Below are 22,157 nucleotides of genomic sequence, written 5' to 3'. Positions count from 1 at the left end.
AAAGAGTCCCTGCCCAGTATAATATAGTCATTATACTTGGTTATGGCAGTTCAAATTGGGATGTTGCCAAAAAGACCTCTTTAGCAAGGGCTGAGGTGTGGGATATTTGAACAAAGCATTTTACTTTAATAAACTTCCTCTCTGCCTTGAAAACACATTATGGGGATTTTCTCACAATGTTATCAAGGAGCTGGGGATGATTGGAGTGAAAAAAATAAATAAAAATAAAAATAAATATCTTTATCCAACATGAGATTTTACATTTTAAATAGCAGAGATATTTTTAATAAAACATGAGGGGCTAATTCACACTGAAGAGACTCAAGTATATTATGACTGTTCCCTGTACTGTATTTGCAATTTGTCACCCAGTTTACCAAATCTTTCCAATCAATATCTCAGCTGATGTTTCAATGTAGGTTAAATAATTTTAAAAGATTAAAAGAGCATATTATATAGGAAATACGCATATTGTATGTTGACATGTTTATAAGGATCCATTTCAACAAAAGGGACAGCCCTAAACGTGAACATATTCAAGAGACAGAAACCTAAATATTTCTGTCCTAAAAAAAAAAAAAAAAAAAAAAAAAAAGCAATAAGACCAGTACCCTGATTACCATGATTTCCCCTCATGCAAGCACTGCAGGGAGACCAGGGCAGCCTGCAAGCAGCCTGTTGTGGCTGTCTCTGAGCCAGCCAGGCACCACCAAGCAGGGCTTGGATGCAAATCTGGGTCTGCACTACAAGAACAGATCTTGAGCATTCAAGCTCAAGTATAAACCTACAGAGCCTATTCAGGCTTGCCACAGGAGTGTGATCAGTCAGAGCAAGCTTTTCTGAGAGGGAATTATGTTAACTCCCAAGAGTTATTTTAAGACAGCAATTACATTCATTTTTCTTTTACCTACCTAATTATTAAGAAAAGATATCAAAAGGTGGCAGGAAATGTAAATTTAAAAATTCCTAGAGCAGAACAAAGTGTTAAAGAGCAAAGTACTGTAAATAATCTAGCCTTAGTTTTGTTGCTAGGTTGGGAAATTGCCCTTGCTTGAGTAGTTAACTCCAATTAGAATGTATTTACATATTAAAATTATCTGTAAATAATATGAATAAATATAAGATTCCAATTTCCAGAATTCCCCATTCCCCATGTTCTTTCCAAGGCCCTTTTACATTTTACTCAGAGACATTAACACATCTTTCCCTTCCTAGTCCATTTAAGTAGAGTCTAAGCAATATCCTGTATCCAGTAATTTCTCCGTTTCCACAGATGAACCTGTGTGGCTAGAAACTTTGAGCACTAAACAGTCATTAGAGTGACAGCTTCAAGCTCCAAGCCTGGTGAGCCTACCTGGTGTGATCTGAAGTTATGGTACTTCTCCTTTTGTACCCATGCACATAACAATTCTTTTTCTCATTGCAAGTTGTTTTGTTCCTTACCAGTAGCTCAGCTGAATCTTCCATTCCCTTTCATTTCACTATGATTATATAGTCCTTCTTAATTATGTTATCTCCTACATAAAATTACAAAATCAAAATAACATAAGCTATGGCAGCAGCATACAATCTAGAACCTTTCTGAGCCAGCTTAAGCTATTGTTTCCCTTTTCTTATGTGTTCATCATAAGAAGGGCCCGTCATGCTGGAATGCTCTTGCCACTATCTTCTCTGAGTGGAAGAACTCCGACATGACATACATTTTTGCAACAGGTAAGGCCTCAGGCATATGTCAGCAATGTATTTTTTCTGTCCTTCCCAGGAAAGTGAGAATTTTAAAACCCTTAATGTCATAAATTTTTCTCTGAAGAATGCAGCCTTGCCTGTGCTTCGAAACAGAAAATCACTTCAATAAATAACTAATATACCATAGAATAAATATAATGAATTAGTCATTACTCCTTACCATAATGTAACAGCTTTCCTGAAAGCCAGGCTTTATTAGCATTATGAAGAGGTGTTGAGACAAGGATGAGTGTTCTGGGGAATATTGCAGTAGGAAGCAAAGATGAAGCAGTGGCACATCCTGAAACGCAGTCAGGATGCTGCCACCGACTCTGCATAAGACCCTACAGACTCCTGCAGTTTTGTTTGTAACTTGACAAAGAATTACCTAATAAATTAGCAAAACATTTGGCTCTTTTTCTCTCATTGCTCATAACCATGCACATTCTTAAACAGATATATTTGTGGATTCTGTGAGTCTGTAAGAAAATAGCTCCTTTGGATACTTATTTTGCCATTAAAACAAAATAAGATTATTATGCAAAGTGAAAAAAAAAAAAAAAAAAAGCAAGAGGCATTGAATGGTGTTATCAAGCAATGGTCAGTATCAAAATACCTACACCCCAAGGTTCAAGTCATGAACTGGCTTTAGCTGGCACCGTTTTATCATTTTGAAAATTATTTCATTACTCTTATTTCTTGTTCTCATCTCAACAGCTCACAGTTTTCATTACAGTTTTTGCCCCTGGGTGCAAGTGCGTGTGAGTAGGGGATATCCATAGCTGGGCTCTGGGCTCTGAACTCACATACAAACTCACATAGCTCCAAAGCATCAATAAACATGCATACACAAACATGTAATCTGCCATAACAATAAGATCTGCAGAGCAGACACTAACATGCAGTAATGCTTAACATCATGAATTGCTGCAGAGAATATCCAGTCATATCTGCAAATCTAAACCATATTTTGCTTTTTTTATGAGTCAATTGATAAAACATATGTCATGCATATGGTCTATGGGGAAGCACTGCAAATAGAACAGCTGCTAACTTAAGGAGTTATAACAGAAAAAAAAAAAAAAAGAAAAAGAGAGAAGGAAAAAAAAAGTTTTATTCCACCACAATTTTCTCATTCTTGTTTTGTTTACTTTGTCAGATATGCCCCTGGACTAGTCATCCCCACCACCACCCTGGTTTCTATTTAAGACTGCCAGCAAGCTAAGAGGCCCCTTGGTTTAAACACTGTATTTCAAATTGTGCCTTGCTCAGAAGGAACTATGACACACCTGGATGGAAAGAAGAGTTCATATGAGCTTTAACTAAGTTACACAATTATCTTCTGCAACAGTGAAAAGTTTCCACACCTGGTGGGAGAGACTATTGTGTACTCTCCCCGTCTTCAGTTGTCCAAGGGATGACTGCTTTTATAACTCACTGTGATTAAGAGGTACACAGGCAGATGCTATAAAGCAAATTCATCCTCACTCATCATTGAGATACTGTCACTGAACAATCACTGAGAATGTACTGAGCATCTAGGTGTCCTTTCTTTGTGATAGGTAGCACTTTCTCATCCCTCATTATTAGCGTAATTATTAATAATAATTAGATGCTGCTCCACTGAGTCCAGAAGACATGCATTCACATGCACCAAGTCTAACCTGAGGTCTCTTTGAAGTCTTGACAGAATAGCAGAGAAAATGACTTTGTATTATATTCAATACATACTTATTCACTATTTTATCAGGACCTAAGGATGTATTAATTATATATTAAATCTCCTTTGCATAACAATAGAAGCATTTTCTTCTATGGCAGATGTCAGTATTTGCCTCTAATAGGATATTAAAATACCAAATATTATAAAAACCCCAAATGCTGTATGGTGGTTATCACAGCATATATGTGAGGTATGGAAGCCGTAACTGTTTACTGAAGTCAAAGAATGGTTGAGGTTGGAAGAGACTTCCAGAGGCCATCTGTCCAGCTCCCTGCTCAAGCAGGGCCACCCAGAGCAGGCTGCCCAGGTCCACGTCCAGGCAGCTTTTGGAGATCTCCAAGGAAGGAGACTGCACAACCTCTCTGGGAAGCCTGTGTCAGTACTCCATCACCTGCACAGTACAGAAGTGCTTCCCAATCTTCAGAAGGAACTTCTTGTGTTTCAGTTTGTGCCCATTTCCTCTTGTCCTATCACTGGACACCACTGAAATGAGCCTGGGTCCCTTCAGATATTCATACACATGGATAAATTCCCCCCAGGGTTTCTCACATCTAGGCTGTGCAGTCACAGCTCTCTCAGCCTTTTCTCATAGGAGAGATTCTCCAGGCCCTTAATCATCTTTGTGGCCCTTTTCTGGACTCCTTCTCATAGCTCCATGGCTTTCTTGTGCTGGGGGGGCGGGGGGGCGAAGGCAGAACTAGGCACAGGACTCCAGGTGTGGCCTCACCAGTGCTGAGCAGAGGTGAAGGATCACCTCTCTTGAGCTGCTCACAACCAAGGATAATCTTAGTCTTTTTTGTGGCAAGGACACATTACTGAACAATGTTCATCTTGGTGCCCAGCAGGACCACCGAGTCCTTTTCTGCAGAGCTGCTTTCCATCTGGGTGGCCCCCAGCATGGTTACCTGGTCTTGTTCCTGCCCTGGTGCAGGACCTTGTACTTCCCCTTGTTGGACTTCATGTGGTTACAGCCCATTTCTCCAGCCCTTCCAGGTCCCAGTGGATAGCAGCACAACCCTCTGGAGTGTCAGCCACTCCTACCAGTTTTGTGTCTCAGCTACTGCTCTGTTTTGTTCTTCATGGGATGATTTCAAAGGGAATATAAAATATGACCATAAAATATACAGATCTTGTTTTGAAAATATATCCCCAAAACACTTGTCCACCAACTAAGATCAACAGAATAACAGGAAATACACTGTACGTGCTTAGCAGATACCTTACAGCACCTATTAATATTTATAATGAAAAGAATATGGCTGGCGCTCTCTGAGAAAAACAGTGAGATAACAGTGTTGAAGGTGGGGAATTTCTCCTGTGTAAGTGCTGTCTTCCTCCTGGAAAAGCACAGCAGTGAGGGAGGAAAAAAAAAAAAAAAAAAAAAAAAATGGAGAGAGAGAGAACAAGGTTCTGCCTGTATTCCATATCTATAAACGTTGGGGTAAACTTCTGTCCAGGCACTCGGGATGGGATAAGAGTGCCACTTTGGTGGTATTTGTAACCAAACAAGTCTCTCTCCCTCTTTCTTTCTTTCATTCAGATGTCATTTATTAAGAGGCATTTCCAAAGGACTGTTGCTGGTCCGTCTTGATGGTCACTGCTACCATGACATTATTCTCATGACAGCATTGAAATGCTATCCGTTGAAATGTTCCTTACAGGAACATCAAGAACAGATTTACTTTGCCATGTTTGAGAAGGCTGACATTTCCACAGAGCAGCACTGCTCATTTGCAAAAATGAGACTGATTTCTAAAGGTCTGTACACATCTCAGAGCTCCCACAGGACAGCAAAGTACGCAGCCTAGCCCTGACCGAGAAGCTGACATCGCTTTGCAGTAGGACCTCCTCCAGCTGCTGGAACACAGGAAAGCACTGAAGGGAAAGTAAAACATTACCAGAGAGACAACCAACTTTATTACATTTTATCCAACTGTGCTGAAGGACTAGAGTAGGAGTGTTCGCTGATGCCCTAAGGTATAAGAAAAGCTTCGAGCAGATCTTTTCATCCAGATTTTGTTACATGCCAAAATGCACTTATTTATTATTTCATGCTATATCAACCTATCAAAATTCTTTTCACCCCACTCATACCATTAATAACAGGCACAGGGACCAGACAATACCAGAGAGCTTTGAAAGTCACACCTTACATTTTTGTGGATCTGTGAAGATATGAGGGTATTGTAACTGGCATAGGTACAAATTAATAGATACATTCCAGATCCCCTTGGAAAGAGTAGGTACCAAATTCCTTCATCAGGAGGGATCTGAGTAGTGAGGCTCATGCTAAAATCGGGCTAGGAGCAACAACCATGAGCGCTCGCTTCCCCCCAACGTTAATATCAGCACTGTGCACCACTGGAGTCACCCAGCAGTACTAATTTGGTCTGACTCAGACATGGGCACATGACTACAATTCTGGCAAATTAGTCAGACACCATACACTGTACTCTTTTAGGCTGGCTCTGTGCCAGGGGAGGAGGCCAAGGCAAGATGCATTGAGCTGACTCAACAAAAATCCCTGAACAAAGATCCACAGCATTTTGGATCAAGCTTCAGGGGCCCTCAGCCCAGCTGCAAGCTGTTGGCACATCAATAACCCCATTAACTTGATCTGTTACTGAGTTTTAGGAGGTAGGTTGTTAGCACCTGAAGAACAGAAAGCTGTGCCAAAAGGAGAGAGACGAGAGGCCACCAGCACTGTGGATGAGCAGAAGAAAGCATCCAAGAGATGCCAGGCACAGAGGGGTCTGTAGAAGGTGGCTATAAGTAAAATAAGCATCTCTATTTGTAACTTGTAATCGTAGCATTGATATGATGGCTGTCCTCCTTCCAGCCCACTCTGTCATGTATACTCACTGCTGGAAAAATGATTGCCTGACTGCAACTGGAGAGCTCAAAGTTGCACTTTACAGTACCCAGCAATCCTTTTAATGCAGCTATCCAGCACTACCATGCCACATCTTCCAGCTGCACTGTTTTCCCCAAGCTGGTCTCAGGGTTAAATCTCTGCTCCTTTGTTGCCAAAACTGCACCACAGTCATATCTGGCTGAAGCCCTGAACTTCAAAGGTGGGGACACTGAATATGTGGTCAATACAGAAAAGCCTTTTAGGGTCCTGTCCACCTCGCTTTGCCACAGTGGGGCAAACTGCTCCTTGCTCATGTCAACAACACTGATTTTCAGAGAAAGATGCTAACAGAAACTGGTGAAGAAAACTGAGATTAGTCTTTCTTTCTCATTCCCAATCCTCCTCAGCATGGATGAGATGGCTGTAACTTTGGTGTCTAGCTCCTGGCCTATGTAATATAAATTTGGACTGAGGTGAATTCTACATTTCAACAAATCCAAAATATATTTTTAAGTCTTACTTGGTCAGATACAAAGTCTGGAAAATGTCAGCCCAAAAGCTTCAGTAACTAGAATAAAAGAAAACCGTAATTCAGTCAATTCAGTATTACTTAATGCAATGGAAAATACTGTTTCCAAAGCCTGAATCTGTTGCCTTTTTATGAGTTCCTGTCTGTGCTGGAGCCTATAAGTCCTAGATTGGACAATCTTGCCTGAACTGCAAAATATATTAAGCCAAGTTCAGTTTGGTTAGGCAAGAGCAATACTCATTGAGATCAGACTTAGAGCAAAAAGGGGTCCTACAAATCAGCTGCCCTGGCATTCACGACAACTTGTCATGCAAGGATTGATAAAATTTTCAATACAAAGTTATATGGAACATTAAGTCTCTACTCAGGGGACCTGGATCCTTCAAAAGCATGAAACAATTTAGAAAACTGAGGGGATACATTTTCCCTGGATATTTAGGTAGTTGGAGATGCCAATATAGCTCTTGTCTACCTCATTACGCAGCTAAATACCTTTGAAAATGTAATCTTCAGTCATGCTCTCAAAGGAGACAGATTTCTAGAGGTGCACAGATGTCCAGGAGGTTTACCAAGTGCCTAGCTGTTTAGTTCCCATTAAAATCAATGAGAGTTAAGGGCCTCGTATAAAACCATGTCAATCTGCCTAATTAAAAAACATAGCCCCTAAGATCATGCGTCTTGTTCAAACCAGTGAGGTTGCCACTCCTGCAAGCTCTCCAAGCTACACTTTGGCTTTCCATGACAGAATCCCCAGGCAGCCAGCAAGAGCACTGGTGAACTGATCAAAGGGGAAGAAAACAGGAGAGTTTTGAGCCTACACCAGGCTCCAGGCTTGTAACAGCGGGGAGCAGCCAGTCTCTATAAAAGCTGATATTAAACAGTCTAGGCCAGTGACCCCCCCAATCATATCTGCACTGTTTAAAGCAAGATATGGGTTCACTTAGACCATTTTAGAAAGTGTTTTTCTTTAAACAGCGATTTAGGATGAGTTGCCACTTCCAATTTAATAACTCTTTTTTATATAATATAGCCTGGTGCTTTGCAGCTGGATAATTAACCTTGATATTCGTTCAGACTTCAAGACACAATGCTCCCATCGCTGTCAATTAGCTGACAATGCTGAGCATGTGTTGATGGAAGATTTTTGTGTGACCCCGGCAACATGGCATTTGGGAAATTTCAGTAGCTAACATGATCAGCCTGCTGGAGAAAATCCTTCACAAATTACTCTAACAATTTTAGAATGGAAAGTGAGATTGTGAATTTGTCACTGGAGTAGTTTCACAAAACAAAGCAGATGTACATTTAAGTTTACCCTGCTTTCTGTTATTGAGAAGCTGCTTTCTAAAATATCACTCCAGATAGTTGGCAAGCCTCCTTTTTATCGTGGTCTCATAGAGCACCAGAGCACAAGGAATGTACCTTGATCTTAGATACAGTACGCAGAATCTACCATACTTTTTACTACTAATGTAAAGCTGGAAGCAGGGTTATAAATGATCATTACTTTACATATATAAATATATATATATATGTATTAGGCTGTGCAACAAACACTGTAATATGAAACGGACACAAGGGGGAAGGGCCAGTGGCACTTTACTTTTCTTGCTGAATTCTTTGCATTTATAATAAAGAGTTACAGCTTTATGGTAACAAGATTAAATTGGTGGGCAGAAAGAAGCTTGAATCAGATTATTTTCCTATTATCCCACAGTGGGTCACATTCTGCTAGTGCCTGTGCTAACCCCGCAATCAGGCAAACATTCATCTTGAGAAATGAACAACCATATTCAGGACTTTTAAAGCAGCCAGAACAGTCAACAGCTAAAAAGAAATTGGCTGAGGCACAGCTACTTTCCTTTTAAAACATTGTTCTTCCATCCCAATGAGAATGGGAGCTAATGTCATGACTGAAACATTCTTGTAGCAAAAGCCTAGAGCAGCCTAAGTCACTTCTAGGTTAGAAACCCTGGCTTCCATCAAACAAGGAACAGATGAAGCTGAACTGAATCCTTTTTCACAGGCTAGCTAGAGCCTGTTGTGAAGGTACCTAGTGTGAGTTTAATTTGACCTCCATGTTTTCAAAGCACATCACCTTATCTGCTGAGAGAAAATAGCAAAAATATAAAAATAAAATAAAAAATATATTGATCTGTTGTGCTTTTCCCTAGGTTTGAGAATGACATCAAGCTTTGGGCATTTTACTGAAATATTCTGACAGTATAAAAAATACTGACTACTCCATTTTCTTCATAGGGTCAACATTACGAAGAAGAAAAACGGGCTTTGAGCCATGAAATAATTGCACTCAATAATCACTTAATAGAGGCCAAGGTGACGATAGATAAGTTGTCAGAAGACAATGTAAGTATTTAATTATGGATACATCTTGAGGTTATACTCAGAAGTAAATTAGGCAATACACTTCCTATGTAATTATAGAATAATTTCTTATTGTTTACATTAAATGTAACATTACCTACAATTAAAGTTCATGTTTGATGTTCTCATCATTTTGTAATTTTGACTCTTCTAAAGTTAAGGGACTGGAGTGAAGCTTTTCATTGATACTTTTTTTCCTTATGTCTAACCAAAACCTGATTAAAAATATATTCTAAGAAATTGAAATATTTCCACAATGAATTTGCCATTGGTTTTGGTCTAGTACAGCAGACTATTAGAAGCACATGCTCCAAGCTACTGCATGAACATGTCTCAAATGGGGATTCATCATAAGGCTTGTAGGCACGGTGTGCAGCCTGACATTTCCCACAGTTCCTCTAATCTTTCAGTATTTGCTCACTGACATATGTTGCCCAGCATGAGAGAGCTCTCCTAGTAGTGAATAAGATTGACCCAACCTGGTCACTCAGATTATCACAGGGGGAGCCAGGTTTTCCCCAGCTATGGTTCACATTAACACTTTACCTTTCTCTGTGAAATGAAACAGGGTATATATTTTGTGATTGTCACCCTGCATCTCATTAAACAGTGCTGGAACCTGGCATGTATTCTGCAACTGGCAACCGAGCTCATGAAATCCTTCCAGGGACAAACTTAATATAGAGAGCAAAGAAAGGAAAATTGCAGACATTTAGCTCATTGTTGTGCCGTTCCTTAGACACTTAGTAAAAAAAAAATCACCTACAGAAGATGTGTTTCTGTTAATGCTTATTCTTTAACACATCGCTATCTTCCCATATTTCACACGAAATCAAAGCAGGGGTCATCTGATGCAATTAACATGTCTGTTGATGTGAATTGTGCCTATGTGATTAACCATTTCCAATGCAAACAGAGTCCACAATATGATCTTTTATCTCCACAGAAACTGTTGAAACAATAGATACTTCCTAATTCTACTATCTGTAACTAAATGAACTTGTTAATTTCAGTGAGCTAATTTCGGGTTTTAGAAGCACACCTATAAATTCAGACTAATTACAGCTGAAATCAGTTGAGTTATTTCATATTTAAAATGGAAGTGAAAGAAATGGTAAAACTTTCATAATAAGAATTCATGCATTATATCTACTTCATGAAGTCAGGTTTGAGCCCACATCTGAAGAACTGTTTTCAATATTGATAGTTTTTTAAACGCAGATTAGACTGACCTGGGACACAGAGTACTCTTCCAAGACATCAGAATTATAGTGAACCATGCTGAATATTACATTACAGTATAGAAGCCTCAAGCACAAGTACTACTTCTTCACACTTGATATCAATTCACAGACAAAATTCTGCCCTTAGTTATGTGGTGTCACTAATAAAAGTAAAGGATAAATTCCAAATTTTAAAATAAAAAACTATGAAACAATCCATTAATATTAAGTCTAACAAGAAGACAGGGTGTTAAACTGAAGACTCCCACCTGGGGAGAATGTTTTTATCCTGCCAGTATTTCTTCCTCCAACTTTATTTACCGTTATTCCATTGGTGCACACATAAAATTATGCTTTTGATACAAAACTATATTTTAGAGAATGGAAAACACTTTGGAATTAGGATCTGATTATTGTTTTGCTTGCCACAGATGTGGCTAGTTACCATCCAGGTAAATATTTAAGACACAAAGTCCGTCCAGCCACACAGTGTGCCCTAACATGTTGAGAACAATGTACATGTGGCACATCTAAATCACATGTAATTTTTTTGGTAGTAATTTTTAAAGTAGCTAAAAATAAAGTGCCAGAAATGCCTTTTGTACTCTCCATGACAACCACTTCACAGAAACAGAGCCTCAAAGCTTTTAAAGAAAGGATTGGATTTTGGAGTGATTTCATTTTTGTGTGCTATAAGGGACCTGGGGTACTTGTCTATGCTACCCATTCTACAGCAATGTATTATGCATTTAATGTGCATGTAACGTGTCAGAATCACATGCATGTGCAACAGATTTTGCTTCTAAATTGAATTTCCGGATTTCTACTGCATCTATTTTAAGGAATAAAGATAATGTGTACTAATATAAAATTTAAACCTACATAAGTGAAATCTATCTCCCCAGTACATTTAAAGCAGAAAGTAGCATGTTTAATGCTCACACAGACACAGACAGACACACCTGCACAGAAAAAGTTTCTAAGGTTCCTTGAATATGAAGACATAAATAAAGTTCATGAGAAAAATACATTTACCCACATACCTCACAGATTCCCAAGAATGTCTTGTTGAGCCTGTTATTGCAGAATACATTTAAAATTATATTTCTAAACAGAGAGAATTTCTTCCTGTCCTTTTCAAAGAAAATGTATCCATAAAGGAGCCAGTAAAACAGTAAAAATGAGCATGCGATGAAATAATACTAGCACCAGAAAAAAAAATCCATATTTAACACTTTTTTCTTATAAATATTTTCTAATTTTTACAGGTTAACATGGCTTAGTGTCCACAGTCATTTATGCTTTGTCTTTCTCATCTGATCCCACCTATAAAGTCAACTTGTGAAGCCAACTTAATTTTTAACGGCACCTTGATCAGAAGCAACATATAACTTACCTCCAGGGACCCAAAGAAACTGGTTGAAGGACACAGTAACAGTCATGTATATTCAATTAAATTAAGGTGAAAAATGAGTTAAAGGCAAATCCCTGTACTGCATTTTCAGATTAGGTAGGCTGTGGGACCCATTCAATACAAAAACAGTTTAAATGGCCTGCTAAATTTTCTTTTTCCCTTTGTAAAATTCTCATAATACTTTCTTACCCAAGGAAAATATGCTGTTCTTTAGCATCAAATGTTTGCAGAGAGATTTAATGTATTTATATAGTTACATTATGAAAGATAAGAAAGGAGCCAAGAACCAGCCAGAAAATTTCATAGAGGGACAAAGGACTTTTAAAAAAAAAAAATATATATATATATATTTCTTCAGTGAATTTCTCCCACAGTCTCATAAATTTTTTTCATCATTTTATAGACTATTATCTCAGTTCTAATCTTGATAACACTCAGTAAAAATTGACAGTTCTTAAATTTTCCTTTTTGCTTAAAATATCATGCTTATTTTAGCCTTCATAGCTCCATGCATGTTAACAGTATAGTTCCTGATGGTAAGTATGCTTCTTTTGAAATGCAGATTATTGTTCTATAGCTACAGTTTTTAATTTCTGGTAAGTTTATCAACCCTCATGGAGCAAAGGGACAAACTTCACTGCACCACACAAGAAATACAGAATCTTAATGGTTTTAAAAGTTAAAGTATGCTTCAAAGTCCCCCGTCAAATTCTAAAACAGACATTTTCTTTTTCTTTTCTTTTCTTTATCTTTTTTTTTTTTTTTTTTAGGAGCTCTATAGGAAGGATTGCAATTTAGCTGCTCAATTGCTCCAGTGCAGCAAGAATTATGACAGGGCACATAAACTTTCTGAGGTAATGTGACTAAACCTGATGAATACTTAAATAAATAAAGAAATATTATATGGAAAATAGGTTATTTTACATGTATCAATTCCAGAACTTTTTGGCCTTAAGGTTTTCATTTTATTTTTTTTCATTCTTTAAGCAAGTGGAAGGGTGCTGCTATTCTGTGTAGCCAGGGAGGGTGCTGACAAAATCACAGCTGGTAATGTAAATTCATGGTACTCTTTTTCCCACAACTTTGCTATACAATAGAATGGGGTCTCTCCTGACCATGTTGAAAAGTAAAGGTTTTATTAAAACTAAAGTGCTGGGAACTCTGGACTGCAAAATGTTGGTGTTGGGGAGGAGAGGGAGAAGGGGAAAAATTACAACCTGTAGGCATCAGAGATTCTGATATAACCAGCTTTCCTCCTGAAGCTATTTTCCAGTCCAGCTAATTTATAAACCTGAATTTTAAAATAGACTGACAGAACAAATATCTTTTTTGTAAAGCAACCAGAGCGCTGGATGATTGATTTCCAAGGTGTAAGCTTTAATTAATAATCTTCACTTCCAATGAAGCTAGGCATGAGAAACAAACTCCTTAAAGGGGAAGCAAATGTTATCTCCATGAAGAAGGCTGTTTAGTGAAGTAGGACCCTACTCAGATCAACAGCTCCTTCCTCATGTATATTTGCTTGTTGAAGGTCACAGAGAAAAGCCTTCCTTTTATCAGTTCCTTCAGGTTAGTGTCCTGCCAAATGGCCTCTTTTGTGCGATTCTGTTACAGAATTATGTCAAAACTGCATGTGACTAGCTTCTCTAAGCTAGTAGACTGCTTAAGAGCACTAAACAAGACTGAAAAAGATAGATCAATACTCTTCAATCAAATGGGCAATGATTTCCTGGAACTGAGATAAAACTTCCAGATTAACCATCATCCTGTTATTTTTTCCTCGTAACTTTCCTTACAACTCATATCCAGGAGTCATCATCACGTTATTCATACCAAAAGCACCCTGCCTATTAGCAAGAATTAAGACCTTAAAGTTACTTAGTTGTTCACCTGCAGAAAACCATCAGAAATGGGACCTCCCATAATTTCACAGACTGTCATACACTCAGTTAAATGGGCAGACTCCTAACTCCAAGTTTTTATTAATGTAACAAGTGTGAATGCATTGTCACAGTCACTAAATTCCTTACAAGTACAATTATTGCCTTTTGAAGTATTGTATATTATCCAGAAACCTAAACTATAGTAAAACATAGTAATGTGATAGCAATATCATTTTAGTAATTCCAGTTTCCAGTATAATAACAAAAAAAAAAAAAAAAAAAAAAAAAAAAAACCTTTTTCTTAATGCATCATAATCTAAATAATGTATACAAAATAGACCAAAGAGTGATGTTACAGGATACTAAATTATAGTTGACCCATACAGCAATTTCATATTAAATTAACCATATTTCATTTTGTCACTTTTGTGGCAATTTACAGCAGCCCTATTTTACAAACCATTTATTCAATCTTTGTTCCATCCGTACTTACTCTGACTAATATTGCTGTCTGCCAGCAGATTGGCAATATCATATTCTTTATTTCCAGTGGAATATATATGAGATAATTATCAACCTAATGATTATTCTAAAATAACATAGAAATTCTGTTGGTTGAAAAAGCTCTCATCCTACTCCAGACTAACAAGAGTGCTATTTCACAGCATGCCATACTGAATACACTGAATTTTGGGGATTAAACCAACTTTAATCTCTTCCCAGTGAAGCTAAAAGAGAGACTTCACACTTTATTTAATATTAGATCATTAGAGGCAATAGACATCTTGAATTATTCTCGCCTAAAGAGAGGGGCTGAGGAGGACTGCCTCAATATTTAAAGGGCTGTCTCCTCTAGAGAAACAAACATAAGATGGGAGTGTGATAATTGGGGATAGAAGAGTAACCATTATCTATTTGGTAAAGAGCAACTTGATTTCTAGTTATTATTAATAATAATAATGATAAATCAGAGCCAAGTACAGTGCAGCCATGAATTCCAGGGCTATATTCTTAAGTGGCACAAATCAACATGGATATCAAGGGAGCTAACCTTGTCACAAAGTCACAAATCCAGCTACAAACTTAGCCCAAACATGAGTTCTTTGATTTCCAGCAAGAAATACTGAGGGAGATATCACATGCAGCAGTCACTTGTATTCCTGCAGGATTATCAGTAGAGATTTGAAATGAGCCAAGCAGAAAAAATATGGTTAGTATCATGCTTGGTTATACTTATGTAAGATTTACCCACTGGGCTGCACCACAGAATGCAGTTTTTCAACCTCTTTTGGTCCACATGAGAGGATGGCAGGTGGAATCACTGCCCGCAGAGCCAATTCCATCTTTCCCCAGAAACTATATGATTTTTGATGCATAATAAATTTATGGGTTAATTTTGAGTGCTCCACCACAGGAATTAAAATGCATCTTTGGGTCTTAGCTCTTGTTTCTGTTGGTGCAGTAAGAATCTAGAAAAGCAGCCATTTGCAGCTGCTGGAAGAGAAGGGTATGTTGAGAGGCTTATAAGGATGGTCAACCTGATAAGCAGGGTCCAAGTTCTGGGCCAAGGTAGCTGGTTTCATTTGCTTCCTCCCCGCACAGAAACACTCCTCTCACAGCAACCAGTACTGTTGCTTTAAGTGTCAGTGAAACCAACTATCCTGCCTCTTCAAATAACGTCATTTATAAATCACAACACTGAAGGGCAGGAGACAATTTGGCTCTGGACTGGATGCAAGAGAAGCTCAAAGAAAGGCAAAAGAATAGAATACATCTGAGCTCTTCCTCTTCTTTCCTCACCCCAGCAGAGACCTCCAGACCCCAACTTCAAATCACATACATGCACACTGTCTGGAAAGTGTTGCTGTAGGCTGTAATTCCCTACTTGCCTTCTGAAGGCCATTGTTTACCACGTTCATTAATTCATTTCTATCCAACTTGAATTCATTAGGAAGCAATCCTTTCAGTTTCAGTGTTTTCCATGAGAGGAAGCAAATGAAGACTTCCAAATGTTAAGTATATAAATAAAATTATTTTGATTACATTTGTTTTCAGAAATGCACAGAGATTGTGGCCATCACATTAGTCAAAGAGCCGTATATGGTGAGCTATGTAATGTCATAAACTGCACTCCTCTATGAATGTTGCATAAGCCCAAGCAGACACAAGAACTGATATGCACCTTTTTCTCCTATCCCCTCCCTCTGCCATCTCTTTGTATTGCAGTTGCCATCTGACTTTCAGGAAAGAGTCAGCATCCATCTGGAAAAACATGGGTGCAGCCTTTCTGTCCCCTTGTGCCACACATCTTATGCGGACACCATACCCACTTGTGTCATTGCCAAAGTACTGGAAAAACCAGACCCAAACAGCTTGTCTTCACACTTGTCAAGCCCCTCTGCGAGGGAATTTCAGGACTCTGCTGGAAAACTTGGGCAAAGGCCCCAGTACAAGTCAGACATCTACTGCAGTGACACTGCCCTTTACTGCCCTGAGGAGAGGAGGAGGGAGAGGAGGCAGAGTGTGGACACGCAAGTGAAAGACGTGGGGTTCCTGCGCTCCCAAAACTCCACTGACAGTACTGTTGAAGAAGATGGTTTCCATTCCAGCTTCTCTCACGAAGCCTTCCCAGAGTATATTACCTCTTTGCCGACCTCCAGCTCCTATTCCAGCTTCAGTGTCACATCTGAGGAGAAGGAGAACGCCCAAGCCAACACAATGACAGCCTCTCAGCAAGCGATCTACATGAGCAACCGAGACGAACTCTTTGAAAGAAAGTCACCTGCAGGTTACGAGCATCAGGGAAGCCCCAGGTTCGCCAAGTCCAAACCTGCACAGCACATGGAGCTTGCTGACGACAACGAGAACTCACCCACTTTCACTAGGACTCTGCCTCCTTATGCAAATGAACCCTTTCATTTCTCAGCCATGACACCACAGCAGGCTTTAGCGAATCAGAAAATGAGCACCCACCTTTCAGAAGAAGACTTGCCCGGGCGATGGAGGCAATTGAGCGTGGAGGACATTGGCGCATACTCTTACAGGAACACTGGCAGGCTATCGCCCTGCAGTTTTTCAGAGCAGTACTACAGCAGCCCAATTAAAAAGGGAGACAGTCGAACAAGCCCCATCTATGCCAGCTACAAAGCAGATAGCTGCTCAGAGGGAGATGATATCTGCCAAAGCAGACTTGTGGATTCTTGCTTCCTGAGAACAGACAGTGGCCTGAACATTGACATCAGCACTAGCTGTAAGCAGGACAAGTTGCCCACTTACAAAACAAAAGAATCAAGAGACCAAAAAAATGAAAGGATCACCGTCCAATTATGCAGTAGCAAAAACATTGAAAATAGCCCGGTGTTGAAAAGAGAATACGTGGACGTGAGCCCCAACAGCTCGGCAGAGTCCCTCAATCAGAGTTCGATGGAGGCTTCAGAAATCCACCAGTCTTCCATGGAGCAAGGAAGCCATTCGGGTATTCACAGCAAACAGCAGCAGTTTCAACGGACTGGAAGTACTGGTTTGAGTCGGAAGGACAGCCTTACAAAAGCACAACTATACGGAACCCTTCTGAACTAGGCTTCTTCCAGAACTGCAATAAGACAACACACAAAAGGAAGCAAACAGTGTTTGATACTTCTAGTGAACATAAGTTTCTCAGAAACAGGATTATTATAAAATATATATTCATAATGGTACTATATGTTTAAAACAAAATCTCTCCAAAAATGCTATACAGCACTTTTCACTTAACATCCTTTCCACATGGGAGATCATCCCCTCCCCTCTTTTATAAACCTGAAATATTTTTATAAACAAAATGGTATTTATTATACTATCCTAAGCTATTTGAACAGGATTCTTTTCCCTTCAAGCAGGTTTCTTATTTATTTTTGTGCATGAGGCCATCTGTGCCTAAACTCTTGGAGGAAAAGGGTACAATCATGACGACAGTGACAAAAAAAATAAATAAATCCACCTGATAAAATACCATAAAATGTCATATGAAAACAAAACTGACAAGAATGGTGAATTTGAAGAAGTATATTTTTTAAAAAGAATGGAATTGTATCTTAAGTTATTTCATACAAATGTATTTATGAGTGACTAATGTATGCACAAAGTGATACCAATATTTTGTTCTTTTAATCCACTGTGTTTCTGCTTTCCTATTTTTCCTTGTATACTACCTCAAAAGTAATTGAGGGTTTCTTTGTCACATTTTCTGTAGGCTTGCATTTATATTGTCTAAAATGCATGCAGTGTCATAATTAATACTGTATTTTGCATTACTTAATAAAAGACACCAGTGGAGATATTTTATGTGTTTTTTTTTCCTTCATTAAAACATTCTCTGGACAACAGAATATGGGATTGCTCTGGGTAGTATCAGTGCAGCAAAAGTTATTGAGCAAAGCTACTCTTTTACATTGCTTTCCAAAGCAGTCTGTATAAACCACAGAGCAGCGGTTCTCAGTCTGTGGCCTGACAGAGTGGAAGAACTGCTTCTCATCAGCCTGTGAAAGGAAAACAAGGAAATAAACCATTAATCAACACCCTTAAATTCACTAGAAAAGGCTCTGCACACTGAAAAGAAGCTTGAAATCTACTTGAAAACTTGTGACATAAACTCTTTCTCTATTACACATGTACTTGACACAACCCTTCAGGTCTTTATGGATCTTCCAAAACTTTCTCATATGTATTTCATATTTTTCTAAGATTTAAGGAAAGGCCGGTCTTCTGTAGCCTATGGAAGTTTTGCCCTTGGCACTGAGAATCCATAGTTTAACCTGTAGTTTTTTCATTTAGTTTAGTTTAACCTGTAGTTTTTGCACTTTGCACGTAGTTTTACCTGTAGTTTTTGCACTTCCTCCTCCAAGTGTTTTCTGTTTCTCATCATTCCACCAGAAGTGTACAACTTGGACAGGAGCAGAGGGAGAGAGCAAAAGAAGAGAAAAGCATAGAGAAAGGAAAATTCTGTGGATTTCCTTCTTGGTTTCAGTATAGTTTTTTGGTAACAGGCAGAATACAGCAGTAAATACTAAATCATTCTTTTAAGTCACGTTCATTGAGCACATATTCTGTACTTGATATACAGTCTCTGACAGGCTCATATATAGGGAAAGACCTTCTTTAGTGCAATATGTGGTAGTAAATCAGTGAGATCACTGTAGAAATCTAAAATAGTTCCTATAAAGCTAAAACAATGACCTATCATTCATTATATATTCAAAAATATATATTTTCTACCGAATGTCTGAAAATTGTCACTTGGAAAGTTAATGTGAACCAGGACTATAGAACTGCTTACTTCCCACATAAGTATCTTAAATTGTGAAGCCACACATTCAATGCATTTGGCATCAATAATTCCCACTGCTTTTCCTACTGTTCTTCACATTCTTCTTGGATAATATAAAAAATTGACAATTATTAATGCATGTAAGTACTTGCTGTGCTTTTTTGAAGATCTGGCATTGCATCCCTACAGTTCCTCAGAGAGCTGTACTAGCACTGAGGAGAACAATGGTAGCTAATAATATCATACAGGTAAGACACAGCAGAAGGCTAAAGTGAGCCTTACTTCAGTACAAAAACTATTATGCACCTTGTGCTTTTATGCTCCCACACGTACAGCTAGTGGGAGGCTGTGTCACAAACAATTCCACCAAGTCCACTAGGAAAAAAAAAAAAAAATGTTCCCAAAGGCAAACTGGTTCTATGGCAGAATCTAACCTGCATTAAACAGACTTGGAGATCCAGAAAATCTATCTCCACCTACCTCACTAAGAGAAAACAGACAAGGAAAAAATAAAAAAATAAAAATAAAAATAAAATAAAATCTTATTGTTGACTTATTCGGGCACATAAAATGTAGGCTGTCTACAATGAGATATTCACTTCCTTTGTCAATGAATACAAAGTTTTATATGCAAGAGGTGAAAATTAAGTTTTATATCACCTTAAAGTATATACACTATGGAACAATAAATCCTGATATTTATGAACTAGAACACAGTATCAGAGCAATCCTATTATGATATCATTCATTTTTTGACACAAAACTGCTATTTTGGCAATTATACAAAATTAAGTTTATTTTAGCTATTATAGATCTGATTATTTAATATCCTGTTGTATTATGTTCTTTCCTTCCAATGAAGTTTCAAAGTATGCTTCTATGCTTCACTTGACTCTTTCTCTCAGTTTTTGTGCACTAATATGGAGATTGAAACCTGACTTTTCAGCCAATTAGTGCTGGGCTTTTTTGTAAAATAGCCTATAACCCTTTAATGTTTTTCTGTATTGAATTTCATTACTTAACAGTATGTGACCTGCAAAGAATTTCAACTGAATTGATCAAAATGTCTAGAAAAGTTATTCAACTTTAATGTATTGATTTAAGTAATAATAATAATAATAATATCTCTTTAATCAGAAAAACTGTCAGTAAGTTTGCACATTTTCTATGAACATTAGAAAAAAATTAATAAATCACACAATTTTTCTCAGGTTCACTGGTTTAACCAAGATTTGTTTTCTTTTATGTTCTGTACAAGAAATTTTGAAAGATTATAATAAGAGATTTTCTCCTTTTTTTCAGCATTTTTTTGATTTCTTGAGAATACCAGAGACCTGAGGTTTAAGGCTAGGAAGGTGTTTTCACAGTTGATTTCAATTTTCTTTGTGGTAGTGCTTTATTTTTTTGCTTACCTTTTCACACTTAGAGAAAGTCATCCAATAATCCTGTTATGACTTTGATTGCAGGAATATATAGTTAGAGATATTTTAGACCAGCTGTTGAATTTTCTTGGACTCCCCAAAGTTCTCCACTCAGCATGGTGCCTTGTGGCTTTAGGAGGGTGGAGTACCACAAGAAAAAGTATTTGATCTAAGTATGGTTTTAACAGTCACTGAAGTTTTAGACTAAGCTTGGTTAAAAAAAAAAAAAAAAAAAAAAAAAAAAGTAGAAGGTAGAAGAGCAAATCAACAACAGAAGGAGATGATGTTCTTTGGTCCAAGTGAAATGGAGCTGACTGCCACAGTGTTTCTCAGAGCACTTACCTTCTGCAGGACATTTACAATGGAGAGAAACATCTAAACCATTGTTCTCAGAACATCTTACTTCCATTTTTCATTCAAGCAGGCATGGTCTGATGAACGTCACTTTCATCATTAAGTGATCAGAGAGTGTTAAGTGACGTTCACTTAATGACAAGTGACTCCAGAAATACAGAACAAGAGACCTTCAGAGAAAGACAAGTGCCTCAGAACTAATTCCAGTGTCTGAGAATTTGCCTTGAAATAGCTTTTCCCAAGGACATAAAAGCCTGACTTCCTCTCAAAAAGTATAAAACTGCCAAGGTGTCTCCATTTTGCTACAAAATCTCACTTTTCCAAGTGATGACCAAAGTAGTCAAATTCTATATGCAGGGTTTGTAGGTACCTAAAACAGGATTTTTGCTTTGATCAACTATTTCATTTGCCATGAGTAAGAACAGAAAGGGTGAAGAAAATATGTGGCAAGTTCTTGACAGTGCAGTGAAGCAGAAGATGAGAAATGTCATATTAATGAATGAAAAGTGAAACCAAAGTGTACATGACACAGAACATTGATCACAGAAAAACAACAAAGGCTGAAAGATCAGAGTGAGGCATACCAAATCACATATCAAAAGAGACAAGAATACAAAAAGGTACCTGGGAAACAGCATACAATTCATTAGGAAAAATGTTGCAGAAGTATTATGAAATCATGAAGAGCAAATACCTTTTTAAGATACAAAAATATTTTTCTCAAAAATTAAAGCTAAAAAAAGTCAGTCTCGATAAATTTGAATAACACATATCACTTCCTTTTAAACTTTTTAGAAGTCTATAAATAGCTGAAGTTTTTAAGTTTAAGTCATGCAAACCCCAAACTAGGTAGTTTTCAATTCAACAGTCTCTATCTTCTGCTCCCAAACTAGAAGATTTATCAAGTTAATCCTTTCTCTTTCCAGCACTTTTAATTAAAAAGAATTTCCACTCCAAAATCTATCACAGAGCATTATTAGAGAGCTACTTAGATTAATTTCCCTTTGTTTAATTTTAATGTACTAATTTAAAGACTTTGGACTTTCTTATAAAATGCTTCTTCCAATTCATGTTTACAGCCTTGAAATTCTTACAGACTGTTGTGATACCTCTCCTTAAATACTGCTTAAATTGTGCAGATGCAGTCCACTCATTTTTCTTTGGAAGACACTCCCTTCAGGACTCTAACTGTTCCTAGATCTTTTCAAGAAACATCCTCTTCACTTTTCTGCTGCTGAACACCAGAGCATTTTAATATGAGCACTAAGTTGGGTCAAATATTTGGTAATGCCAAGACAGTGGAAGGAAAGGAGGGGACTATGCAGATGAGAGTGACTGCAT

General features: G+C 37.9%; 1 protein-coding gene across 9 annotated transcripts in view; it reads left to right on the top strand.

The window, feature by feature from the left end:
* The window catches only part of BEGAIN (brain enriched guanylate kinase associated), a 161,645-nt gene extending 143,586 nt beyond the window's left edge, over window positions 1-18,059 (top strand). For 8 of the 9 annotated variants that reach the window (XM_035327948.1, XM_035327940.1, XM_035327944.1 and 5 more), the window contains 4 exons: window positions 9,091-9,198; window positions 12,624-12,707; window positions 15,792-15,839; window positions 15,963-18,059. In XM_035327948.1, the coding sequence (XP_035183839.1) occupies window positions 9,091-9,198; window positions 12,624-12,707; window positions 15,792-15,839; window positions 15,963-17,315 (1,593 nt within the window). In that variant the 3' untranslated portion in view covers window positions 17,316-18,059. The remainder of the gene's footprint in view (window positions 1-9,090; window positions 9,199-12,623; window positions 12,708-15,791; window positions 15,840-15,962) is intronic. The other variant, XM_035327943.1, reaches the window with a different exon arrangement.
* Window positions 18,060-22,157: the final 4,098 nt, after the last annotated feature.

This window comes from Oxyura jamaicensis, chromosome 5 (assembly GCF_011077185.1).
Source record: "Oxyura jamaicensis isolate SHBP4307 breed ruddy duck chromosome 5, BPBGC_Ojam_1.0, whole genome shotgun sequence".
NCBI classification, from domain to species: domain Eukaryota; kingdom Metazoa; phylum Chordata; class Aves; order Anseriformes; family Anatidae; genus Oxyura; species Oxyura jamaicensis.
Note: the sequence above shows the minus strand (reverse complement) of the source record. Positions and strands in the feature narration are given on the sequence as shown.